We start from the raw sequence: 12,894 nt of genomic DNA on the forward strand, positions 1-12,894 counted from the left end.
TCGAGCTACAAGGTCCTAGCCAACATAGAGTACTGTGGTTGCACGCATTTCCCTTCGTTAGTATTCATCATCGTGAAATTGGTCAGGTAGGTACTTATGTTCCCATTTCCACGTAAGAGAAAACAGGCTCAGAGACTCTGGGTCCTTAGACCGAGGTCCTGGTAAAGGAAGTAATTGAGACTAGAACCCAGGTCTCTGCCACAGCGGCGCCTCCTGGTGGGTGATGGCGGCACTGGGCCCAGCTGTCAGTTCCTGTGAACTGAAAGTTAGTGCTTCCTCTTCCCGGCTCAGCCGCCTGGGGACCAGGTGTTGCTGCGTGAGAGGGGCTGCTCCTCTAAGCCAAACACCTGCATCCCTTTCTCCCCGCCCCTTAGTAGTGAGTCCTTTTCTCACCTGCCCCCTGCAGAACAAGATGAAGCTCATCATCCTGGACCACTATTCTCAGGCCAGTGAGTGGGCCGCCAAGTACATCAGGAACCGCATCATCCAGTTTAACCCCGGACCAGACAAGTACTTCACCTTGGGGCTCCCCACCGGTGCGTTATGCGATGGAGAGCGGGCCGTGGGTTGCGGAGTGGGGGGAGAGTAGGGGATTTTAGGGAGCCAGGGGACTTGAGGGAGGACTCTGAGGTACCGGTGCCATGAGTGAACAACTCCCCTGCCTCCTGGACACACAAAACAGAGGACCCAGCTTCCTTTGTAGGTGGTTGGGTTGCTGCCTGCTCCTGAGGACTCCTGGAGCAGGAAGAACTTGGTTTTTGGCTACATCCTAAGTCAGCCCTGTCAGCCGTGGGTTCCTTCCCAGGATGAAGTCCCAGCGCCTTAAGGCAGACATTTTATGTAATGAATGAATTTTCTGTGCATCTGGAGTGCTACTATCTAGTCCCACCACCCAGTCCATTCCTTTGGGAAAAATCAGAATGTTGCCTTTATAGGAAGATATTTTGATCCCAGCTCCTCCAAGCAAATATCCTGATTCTTTCAGAAACGGTCCTCCTGCCTTTTTTATGTTTTATGACTCGCTCTTTAATGAGACCCAACCTGGGAGTTTGCTGCTCCTCAGGGAAGTCTTCTCTGAACCCTCAGGCTGGCCTGTGCTTACCCCGTCACAGCTGGAATTACTGCTTCTTGTCCCCACTCTGAGATAGGCTCCCAGGGTGGCTGCTATATCCCTCGCGTCTCTGCATCCCCATCACGAGCCCCTGTGCCTCACACGGAGTAGTTGCTCAGAGAATGTCATGTTAGTAATTAAGTCTGATGTTCACTCAAGTACTAATCACAGTCATTTCAGTCATCGATGAGCTGCACGCTGAGGATTTAGCAATGGACAAAACAGACACAGCTCTGCCTCTCTGGGGCTTACAGTCTAGTGGGGAACTAGGCAGTGAACAAGCATGACATGCAACATTTGGGTAGGACTTCAGATCTGACTTGTTCGAAGCAGCCCTGACTCATTCCCGGGTGCCCTCTGGGCTTCCAGGGGTGGGGGTGGGGAGCTGAAGGGTGTTCATGGCTGTGCCCTCTCTTGTAGGGAGCACCCCACTTGGCTGCTACAAGAAGCTAATTGAGTACTATAAGAATGGAGACCTGTCCTTCAAATATGTGAAGACCTTCAACATGGACGAGTATGTGGGTGAGTCTTGCCCTTTCAGTCCTTATCTGATTCCAGGAGAGTCCAAACTCCTCCCCCTCGCAGGTTGGAGAGGAATTCAGTGTCAGGAAACCAGTGACATTTGGTGCTAGGCTCAGTTACTGATTCCTATCTCTTCCAGGCCTTGGTTTACTCAGCTATAAAATGGGGCCAATAAAACTGACCTCATAGGTTGTAAGCATTACATGATATCACAGATGTGGAAGCCTCTTATTTAGAGCAAGCACTTAGTAAATATTCTAGTATTTTCTCCTTTGCCTCCCCCCCAACTCCATGCCCTTTCTTTTTAGAACAAATGACTGGAAATGGGATCATGGCTGGGGGTGTCCCCGTGTCTGTCTGGACTTTCTCTCCAGTGTTCATCCTCTAGCGCCCCTTGCTGCCAGGTACACTGGGAGGGGAGATGAGACTGGTGTCTTTTCCACTACTGAAAAGCTACAGCACCTTGGTCTGTCACCTCCTTCCATGCCCGACCACCCCCCCCCCCCCATAATTTTGTAATGGTTTCACTTTAAACATTTTTTTTAATTGTAGCAAAATACACATAACATAAAATGTGCCATCTTAGCCATTTTTATGTGTTCAGTAGTGTTAAGCACAGTCATACTGTTGTGCGACCAATCTCCACAACTCTGCATTTTGCAAAACTGAAACTCTATACCCATTAAACACCAACTCCCCATTTCCCACTCCCGCAGCCCCCGGCAATCACCATTTTACTTTCTCTATGAATTTGACTACTCTAGGTACCTCATATAATGAATCATACAGTATTTTGTCTTTTTGTGACTGGCTTACTTCATTTCACATCATGTTGTTGAGGTTCACCATGTTGTAGCATGTGTCAGAATTTCCTTCCTTTTTAAGGCTCACTGTAAACATTCTTGATGTTTAACATTAAGCATTAAATATTCACTTGAAACATGCTTTTTCTTCTTGACTGAAAAGAACCTTTTGGGAAGCCCTGAGATAATTCTCCCTAACCACCTGGTATTCAAGTGGGGGTTCAGGCTGAGCGGGGTATAACGAGGTGAGTGGTGGGGTTAGGCACAGGGTGAGGGGTGTGCATGCTTCCTTTCCCAGATAGGCAGAGCTTCACCCCCAGGTACCTAAGCCACCTCCAGAAGCCCAGATTAACTCTGGCCTCTAGCCTAAGGTTATTCTCCCATGAAAAGGAGATCAAAATGAGGGATTCCTTAGGCCTCTGGGGTGTAGCTACTCTGGCCCAATCCTGTAGTCATAGGTGGAGGTGGTGGGTAGACAGAGACATCAGCTCAGCTTATCCTGAAGGGGGGAGGGTCGGAGGGCTGGTGCCCAGGGTTCCCTGGCTGGCATTTCCCTGAGATCATCTCTGGGGGCCTGGGGATATCCTGGCCTCCTCCCCGAGAGGAAGGCTCTGGCTGTGCCTGGGCATGACCGAGTGTGGCCGTGGCCCCACAGGTCTTCCTCGAGAGCACCCAGAGAGTTACCACTCCTTTATGTGGAACAACTTCTTCAAGCACATTGACATCCACCCGGAAAACACCCACATTCTGGATGGGAATGCAGCTGACCTGCAGGCTGAGTGTGACGCCTTTGAAGAGAAGATCCAGGCTGCAGGCGGGATTGAGCTGTTTGTTGGAGGTGAGCTTGACAGTGCGCAGGTGGCTAGGCCAGACCCAGCACAGTTAGACACATGCGGTCTCAAACAGCTTCTTCTCTGCTAGTGACTGTGGGAGCCACTCATGACTCTGAGGAGGCAGGGAAGGCAGAGTGGGACCCCTAGCTCCCTGCCCTGGTTCTGCTGCTCAGCAGCTGTGTGACACTGGATGTCTCCTCTTTCTGCACGTCAATGCCTTGTCAGTAGATTGAGAGTTTGAATTTGGGCTCTGAGATTTTGTTGCCCGAAGTTTTATAGCTCAGTCATGGGACTTACCTAAACAGGTAAAACCACATGTAGTCCCAGAAGGTTCCTCACTCAGCCCCTGCACGCTGTAGACAGCCAAGTGAACTCCAGGGAAGTTTTGTGATTTGCCCAAGGTTAGCTGGCCAGAGTGGTGGAGACAAGGCAGGCACCAGGGTGTCCTCGTCTCAGATTTGTGCCTTTGTTCTTACCCTGGGCTGCCCTCTTGCATTTCCATGTGTTGCCAGCTCCAGAGTCACCCACAGGGGTGTGAAGTTGGACTGCCTTTTACTGCTCTGGATTTAACTCTATTCAAGATGGGGAGGAAGAGGCCAGGAGCGCTCATATTCTGAGATTGTATAAAGTTGGCACCCCTGTCCAGGCCCTGTGTGTGTTTTATTCACTGTGACTCCCCTGGTAGCAGGACCCCTGACTATTAGCAGGAGAGAGAGAGAAAGAGAGGTTACACTTCAGTGACCTGGGAGGAGGAAGCTATTTGGAGTCCCCGTTTCCTAGCTTTCTGAGGATGGTAGCAGTTAACAATGGCGGTGTGCGCCCTAGAAAGAAAAGGGTGGGAGACGGAGAGGGAAGGATCACGTGCTTAGGTACCTGCCCAGGAGAAAAGGGACATGGTTTTCAAGTTTTGTAGACCCCGGATGGAGGAGGAGAGCGTCCACCCCTGCAATCTGAGGCCCTGGCACTGATAGGCTGCCCCGATTCTCCCCTGGGCAGGCATCGGCCCCGACGGACACATTGCCTTCAATGAGCCGGGCTCCAGTCTGGTATCCAGGACCCGTGTGAAGACGCTGGCCATGGACACCATCCTGGCCAATGCTAGGTTCTTCGATGGAGACCTCGCCAAGGTGCCCACCATGGCCCTGACGGTGGGTGTGGGCACTGTCATGAATGCCAGAGAGGTAAGGGTGCAAGGGGTCCACAGGCCTTCACTGGGGATTGGACTGGGCTTGTTTCAAAAATTTAACTCTACAGGTACCACCTAGATACATTTGTATTAAAAATGAATACATTATGAGGATAAAATCCCAACTGACCCTGTCAGTGTTCCTCCTTCCTCTTTGGAGGGAGCCATTGTTCCCAGTGTGAGGACTGCCCAGGAGACGGCAGGCTCCCTGGCCTGTGTATGTACCCCTTTCGAGCTGCTCACAGGCAGAGGAGCCCAGCAGTACTGCTGTCTGAGTATGAATTTGCACCTGCCCAGGTACCAAGATGGACTCTCTGGTTCCCTGCAGTTGGGGGTCAGTGTTTGAAGGGAGCTCCTATAGGTCCAGGATGTTGGTGGTTATAGCCCTGAGTTTGGGGATTCATAAATGTGGGAAACATAAGTGTCCTAAACTGAATTTAGTAAGTTTTTTTCCTAGAAAGTTGGGTAACTTTTTTTTTTTTTTGTGGCTCTAATTTCCTACTGTCTTTCATTAGAATTTTAGAAGCATTTTTTCTTCCTGGATTATATTTAGTGGGAAGCAGACACAGACATTTTAACTTTAAGCTTCTTTGCCTAGGTCTGTAAACAAACATCTAAGTCCAAAGTGAACTCTTGTGAAAGGCAATGGCGCCAGAATTCTTGTGGGTAGCTTCAAGTCAGTACCTAGGGTCACTCTGCTGTACTTGGCCTTGTGGCTTGCAAACCTCCCTGTCGTGTTAGTGAATGCTAATCTGAGAAAGAGCCTGGGCTGGATATCAGGAAATTCTCTTCTAAAATTAGATCTGGAATCCTGAACAAAGAGCCATATTTCCTCTCTGCCTCTGTTTTCTCACCTTTTAAGGAATAGTAGCCTGGCTGGTGTGGCTCAGTTGGTTGAGCATTATCCTCTGTACCAAAAGGTTGCTGGTTCTATTCCTGGTCAGGGTACATGCCCAGGTCTCAGGTTCAGTCCCCGGGAAGCAGCTGATCAATGTTTCTCTCTCACATCCATATTTCTCTCTCTTCCTTCCTCTCTAAAATCAATAAAAACGTATTTAAAAAGAAAAAAGAAAGGAACAGTAAATCCTGTTCACAATTCCATGGTGCAAGTGAATTAATTACAAAGGAAATCCACAGAGCTGAGTTCTTTATGATCACTGTCCACTACTTGCTTTCTTGGTATTTCAGCTGTTGAAGGGAGTCTGTGCCTTTGTTTCATTTAAACCAGCGGTTCTCAACGTGTGGGTCGCAACCCCTTTGTGGGTCGAACGACCCTTTCACAGGGGTCGCCTAAGACCATCGGAAAACACATATATAATTACATATTGTTTTTGTGATTAATCACTATGCTTTAATTATGTTCAATTTGTAACAATGAAAATACATCCTGCATATCAGATATTTACATGACGATTCATAACAGTAGCAAAATTACAGTTATGAAGTAGCAAGGAAAATAATTTTATGGTTGGGGGTCACCACAACATGAGGAACTGTATTAAAGGGTCGAGGCATTAGGTAGGTTGAGAACCACTGATTTAAACAAAATGCATTACCCCAAGTCACATTAGTAGGTCTAATATTCGGAACTAAAAGTGACCAGATTAAGTGGCAGCTGTGACCTCACCATACAGAGGACTCTCAGCATTGTTTCCAAGGCCCCCTGAGAGATTGGGACTCATCTTTTTGTGACTGAAAACTCACAAAACCTAGGACCTCCTAGAACCCAGTATCAAAACTGTTGGGTAAGTGTGGGCCTTTGTAGGGCACGTCTGTTCACAGGGCACTTGCAGCCACCATCAAAGGTGCCAGGAGACACTGTGGAGTGGTGGTCAAGAACATGCACTTAGGGTCAGAAATGACCTGGGGCAAGTCACTTAACCTTGGTCCCAACCCCAGCCCATTTCCTTACAGGACAAGGAGTAATGATGCTCCCTACTCAGGTAACTTGTGTGATAACGTAGGGGGAGCCCGGAGCAGTGTGCTGCATGCTAAAGACTTGCGATGGTATATAGAACAGTAGTCCTTACAGCGGGTTGGGGCGGCCACACTAGAGTTCAGGCGCCTGGACTTCAGGTTTCGCTGCTCCTCCTCTGTCATGGGCTTGTTCTCTGATCCCCAGGTGATGATCCTCATCACAGGTGCTCACAAGGCGTTTGCTTTGTACAAAGCCATTGAGGAGGGAGTGAACCATATGTGGACCGTGTCTGCCTTCCAGCAGCATCCCCGCACCGTGTTTGTGTGCGATGAGGATGCCACCCTGGAGCTGAAAGTGAAGACCGTGAAGTATTTCAAAGGTGAGGGAGGGGTAGGCTTGGGAGTAGGTGGCCAAGTTCAGGATATGCCTAGCTTTCATGCTCTGGACATTTTAATCAAATCTGATTTTAATAAAAATCAAATGCTGTTTCAGAATACACAGTCATTTCTCTTCCATCCATAACTGTGAGGGTCCATTTCTGGAGACTGGTTTGCTGGGAGGAGGAGGAGAGAATGAAAAGTTGTAGTCCAGGGCTGTGATGATCTCTGCAGGACTACTGAGCCTCAGGCTATCTGTCTTCCCTGCTCTCACACAGGCCTTTCCCTGTAGAAAAGGCACTGAACTGTCCTGAGGCTCTTGTTCTTTTACTTTAAAAGGACACAATGATTTAAGCAAACTTGTATGAAAATCCTTTTACTGAGCAAATTAGGAATTTGTTCTTTGCTGAAAAGATTCTTTTAATGGCCAACTCTCCTGGAGATTGGGTTTACAAAAGTCCTGTGGATTCCAGCATTTATTGGGAATAACAATTTCTTTCCTATTCTTAGAGTGTTTATTATTTGGAGCCACACAGAAAGCATGAATTGTTATCAGTTCTAGGACAACATTTGAGAGCTCCTGTATTACTGTTGACAGTTGTGGAACTCTGCCTCTACCTCCATTAACTACTTTGTTTTTTAATTTTTTTTGTAGGTTTAATGCTTGTTCATAACAAGTTGGTGGACCCCTTGTACAGTATCAAAGAGAAAGAAACAGAGAAAAGCCAGTCTTCTAAGAAACCATACAGTGATTAACCTGTGCTAATCCTAGTGCCAGGTACCTCACCAGGACAGGCAGGTCTTTCTGGAAATTGTCTTGGGGACAGAATTGTGTTTTTTTCATCCAGTACGATTACTCTGGATAAATGGTTGAACGTAACTTCTTGGCTCTGCAGTGTGGAGCCTATTCATGGAGTTTAGCTATAGGAGAAATGACTTGTCTGTAACTTATTAATCAGAAAAAAAAATCACTCCATATTTTGATGTCTGCTCTACACAGATTAGGGGGTTTCGACTTTGTGTTCTGCCTGACACTGTTCACACGTACAACACACTCCTGTTAGGAATCTCTATCATTATGTGCAGATTCTCGGCTGGGGAAACAGGCTTGTGGTATTGGACAAACCCTCTTTGGAGAGGCTTCAGAGCCCCCTTGAGCCGGCTGCCCCTATTTGAGAATCAGTGCTCCAGGTGAAGGGACAAAGTCTCAATGGCTAAAGTCAGCATAAGGAGGCAGTCCCTCTGGTCAGTAACAAGTGCCATGGAGAGAAAACTGCCCCTTACTTTCTTTCCTGTTTTTCTCTCTCTCTCTCTCTCTCTCTCTCTCTCTCTCTCTCTCTCTCTCAGTTGGCCTTTCCATGAACCCTGAGGACTCCTTGGGGGAGGACTTAGGAGGAGAGGGCTAAAGAGAAGGCTTTGCTGATAAGCTCAGTGCCTTGAGAGGCTCAGCAACGTCAAACTCCTCTCCCTCAGGGACCCTCCAGCACCTGAGGAAGGCGAGAAAGGCGGAAACCCTTTTCCCACCAGAGCCCTGTGTTTTTGTTCCAAGGCCTCCCTGTGGCACCCCCTTTTACATACTCATTAATAAGCAGAAGGTCCACTGGGGCAACAGACGCTGGCACGGTTTCAATGTGTTCAGTCAAGGTGCTAGGGGCTGGACAAGCAGCTCAATGGTGAGTTTAGTCACAACACGAGTGACATGCTCTCCTGCTTCCCTAGGAGCTGAGTGCCAAGACAATATACAAATGCTTCTAAGGCTGCCTTTCCTCACCTAACTGCCCCTCTCATCTCTCGGGTTCATGTTGTGTGCTCTGATGTTTCTAGAACATCAGGAAATAGAACCCCTTTGTCCCTTTATCCTTTACCCCTGCTCACAAGATGAGTCTATTGCTGTCTTCCTTTACCCTCTTACACCTCCTCCCCCCCACCTTTGTGCCTGTTTCTCATGATCTTTAAAAGCCAGCTCAAGCCTCTAAGTGCTGTTTGGTACCAGCATTTTGTCTTTTGATACGTGATTGTGCTGTCATTCTGTTTTAAGTTGATAGATCAATAGGCTTGTTTACAATGTTATATTTTCTATTAAATCCATTGTTTTCAAATTTGTCATTTATGGACTTCCACCATCCCCACTCTCCCAAAGGTTAGAAGATGGATCTGGGTTCATATATATTTTGGGAATAGCTGGTGAACAAAGCTTTATACTCACTCCTCACAACAGCTCTGCAGGAAGTCACAATCATAGCAACTGCTGATCTTTTTCATTTACTGGCGGAAAAGAAAGTATGTCATAAAAGTGAGTTGAAAAGCACCTGTGTGAAAAATGGTAGGAATGAAAAGTTGAGCAATAAATTGTTCATGTTCTAACTGTACTTGGGATCCAAACAAGGATACAGCTGTTAAAAACAATAAGGCAGATCTGTGACCAGGAGGATATAAAAATAAAAACTGCATGGTATGGAAAATAGGTTGTTTCGTTTTGTTTGTTTGTTTTTAAAGTTAAAAATCAATATGGCATATCTTAGGTCAATATAACTGAAGTACAAGTAGAAGTTGGAAGAAGGGTTTAATTTTTTATCAGTTATATTGACATATAATTTATGTGCTGGGTGGGATTAATTTTTAAGAAGGTATGTCATAGAAAAAATATATTAGAATGAAACGAAAAAGGACTTAGTGACAACAGCCAAACTGGAGATGTCTGTGTGAACTCAGGACCTTAAAAAGATCTGTCTTGCCCGACTGCCGTGGTTGAGCATTGACCTATGAACCAGGAGGTCACAGTCTGATTCCCAGTCAGGGCACATGCCCAGGTTATGGGCTAGAATCCCCCGTGGGGAGTGTGCAGGAGGCAGCAAATCAATGATTCTCTCATTATTGATGTTTCTCTCTATCTCTCTTCCTTCCTCTCTGAAATCAATAAAAATATATTTTAAAAAAATAAATCTATCTTTCCCAGGCCTGTGTTTCCTTGTGGTTCAACAGCAGTGTCATCCTGCTTCAACCAGTTCTTATGTGGATTCTGGGCCAGCCTGGGCCTCTGATATACACAGGGCTTCTTGGACAGGAGCTAATCACATGTTTTGGGCAGGGATCACAGTGGGCCTGGAATGTCTTATTGCCATAAAACAAAGGTGCTTTCAAAAATGAGGCAGTAGCCCTGCCAGGATGGCTCCGTGGTTGAGCATGGACCTATGAACCAAGAAGTTGATTTGGGTCAGGGAACATGCCCAGGTTGCAGGCAGCTGATCAATGTTTCTCTCTCATAGGTGTTTCTATCTTTCCATCCCTCTTCCTTACCCTCTGTAAAATGAATAAAAACATTTAAAATAAATAAAAAATGAGGCAGTACTGAGAGGATGAAGCAGCCTGTTAAATGGGCCTTCCAAGGCCAGGTTGTGACAATTTGATCAATAAATATTTAATATAGCTAAGTAGAAAGAGTCGAGTCTGAAACCCCAACTCTGATACTCAGAAAGGAAAAAGATTAAGTATACTTGGAGAGCTATATTTCAGGAAGAGTGGGTAGAATGTGTTTCAAGTTATAAGTGGCAGCATGTTCACACAAATGTGTCACCTCTTCTATTAAATTTGTCGTTTACAAAGTAGAGATGGATACAAGAGCCTGGCCCACTATTCCCCTCCAGAATGGCTTACCCCCGTACTTCCTCAGATCTCTGCTCAAATGTCATTTATCAAAGAGATCTTCGTTGGCCCTCCAACATAAATAGCAATCCCAATTCTCTCTCCCCTACTGCTCTATTTCTCAAACCTCTACCACCTGGCATGATTTTGTTTCCCACTAAATGTAAGCTTCATGAAAGCAGACTCTAAATGCTGCTCTATCCTGTCCCTATCAGTGCCTTGGTTTCTAGAAGACACCCATTATTTGTTGTAAGCCTGACAGTTACCCCCAAGAGTAGTGATCATATACAATAACCAGGGGAAATAACAGCATATTATATGATAATGGATTAGCAAACTGGTCTATTGAAGATATAAATTTGCAAATTTGATGCCTCTTTCCTGGGAATCAAAACCCTTACTATGATGTGATGCATAAGTTTCCAATAAGATATTGTGACAATGCTGAGCATCCTCTGGCTCAGAGAAATACGGGAATCCTCGGAATTGTGCAAAATTAGACTGTGGGTGCTGAAAGTTGTCATAAACATTTGTTAAGAACATCATCAAAGCCATTTTTCTGACTCAAAACCCTAAGACTGGTATGCTGGCTGACTTTATTATTGAGCCAAAGTTCAAGGACCTGACTATTTGGCTACTCTTTCCAGAGGGTCCCACAATGTCACAACTTCTCCATCCTCCTTAGGAGCTGCATCACAGTACAGCTATAAGTTATTTTCTTCAGTGGCTGCCGACAAGTACTACTATCAAGAATGCCACCTTCCTATACAGTGGTTCTCAACCTTCTGGCCCTTTAAATACAGTTCCTCATGTTGTGACCCAACCATAAAATTATTTTCATTGCTACTTCATAACTGTAATGTTGCTACTGTTATGAATCATAATGTAAATATCTGATATGCAGGATGGTCTTAGGCAACCCCTGTGAAAGGGTCATTCAACCACCAAAGGGGTCGCGACCCACAGATTGAGAACCGCTGCTATATAACAATTGGATGTCAACTGGTTCAAATATAGTTTTAAGTGGCCTTACAGTATTTGGTAATACTCCTATTATTAAACTAGAGGCCTAGTGCACAAAAATTCATTCGGGGCAGGGGTGTGTGTGTGTGTGTGTGTGTGTGTGTGTCCGTCCGTGTGTGTGTCCGTCCCTCAGCCTCCGGGACCCCTCGGGGGATGTCCGACTACTGGCTTAGGCCCGATCCCTAAGTTGGCAGTTGAGGATCCCTCTCACAGTCTGGGACCCCTCACTCTTTACTGCCCGCCTGCTCACTATGCCTTACTGCTCAGCTAGCTGCTCCTTAGCGCTGCTGCAGAGGCGGGAGAGGCTCCCACCACTGCCACTGCGCTTGCCAGCCGTGAGCCGGGCTTCTGGCTGAGGGTGCTCCGATCGCACTGACCATCGGGGAAGCTCCTGCATTGAGCGTCTGCCCCCTGGTGGTCAGTGCACATAACAGTGAATCAGTTCTGCTGTTGGGTCGATTTGCATATTAGGGTTTTATTATCTAGGATGTCATTTTACTCACCAATGTGTATAACAGACTATAATGAAACACAATGAGGAAAATTAAAATCCCAGACATAAAACAAAATGCTACTAGTCTTAACCATTTACTGAATTTTTATAACATGGCAACTGCTGCCACCTGCTGGTGATGCTTATGGCAAAATTACCACTTAGTGGGATCTCCAAAATTCCTGCCAAAATTTTTAAATTCCTTTCCAAAGCAGGCAGCCACATGAATGGCTTTATGATGATCATATCTGATTAATTCTCTTAACAACAAAAATGTAAGTATATTAATGTCTAATGTAAACTAGAACCCTCTATAACTAAAAAATGACCTTGCTGTTAATACTATAGGTATGGGAATGTGGCTGCCAAGTCTTTTCTCCATCATTCTTTTCAACAGGAAGGGATGTATATTTATTTTAAGTTAAAAACATTACTTAAAAAAATAAGTGGGACAAGATGCATCTCAACTGACAAAGGCAGGCTCTTAAATTTGTTCAATCACAAGCTTAAAATGTCACAAAACCTCTATTTTGACTTAAAAAGTCATTTAGTAACTTATTTTCATTTATCAGTTCTACATCCAAACCTTTTACATAAAATCAAGAGATGTGGCTTCTTCAAACTAGTTCTGGGCAGGATGAACTGACAGTCTGCAAAGGGACCCTCTGCTCTCTCTCACTCTCACCAAAAGAAATCATGAGGTTCATGTCAATTTATGGTAAATCTCAGTCCACTTGTAAAAGTGGCCTTCATGAAATTAAGTTATGTACAGCACTCTTTGTTCATGTACTTTCTTGATATACCATCCTTTAACAAGGTAATTTATTTCTAGGGCATTCAGGGGGTTACCCCAATTTTCATTATAATCAGAGACAAAAGTACTCTACCCAAAACCTCACCATCTTAAAAATGGCTTATAACTCATGCCTCAAAAATAAGACTTTACAAGCCTTTGGCGACAGAACACGTATCATCAAACTCTGCTC

The 12,894-nt window shown here is 45.7% G+C and overlaps 1 protein-coding gene across 1 annotated transcript; it reads left to right on the forward strand.

Moving 5' to 3' along the window:
* The first annotated feature begins 311 nt into the window (after positions 1-311).
* On the forward strand, positions 312-9,212 carry GNPDA1 (glucosamine-6-phosphate deaminase 1). Its single transcript, XM_006086425.3, has 6 exons — positions 312-536; positions 1,532-1,633; positions 3,092-3,274; positions 4,266-4,450; positions 6,578-6,752; positions 7,406-9,212. The coding sequence occupies exons 1-6, from the start codon at positions 413-415 to the stop codon at positions 7,504-7,506; spliced, it is 870 nt and encodes a 289-aa protein (XP_006086487.2). The 5' UTR covers positions 312-412; the 3' UTR covers positions 7,507-9,212.
* Positions 9,213-12,894: the final 3,682 nt, after the last annotated feature.

Source organism: Myotis lucifugus, unplaced genomic scaffold, assembly GCF_000147115.1.
Source record: "Myotis lucifugus unplaced genomic scaffold, Myoluc2.0 scaffold_28, whole genome shotgun sequence".
Taxonomy (NCBI): domain Eukaryota; kingdom Metazoa; phylum Chordata; class Mammalia; order Chiroptera; family Vespertilionidae; genus Myotis; species Myotis lucifugus.

What these genes read in the sequence shown, in the direction of transcription:
- GNPDA1 (XM_006086425.3), top strand. Translation starts at nt 413, where the DNA reads ATGAAGCTCATCATCCTGGACCACTATTCTCAGGCCAGTGAGTGGGCC. An exon ending in CACCTTGGGGCTCCCCACCG is followed by an intron (nt 537 to 1,531) that starts GTGCGTTATGCG and finishes CCTCTCTTGTAG; the next exon opens with GGAGCACCCCACTTGGCTGC. An exon ending in CAACATGGACGAGTATGTGG is followed by an intron (nt 1,634 to 3,091) that starts GTGAGTCTTGCC and finishes GTGGCCCCACAG; the next exon opens with GTCTTCCTCGAGAGCACCCA.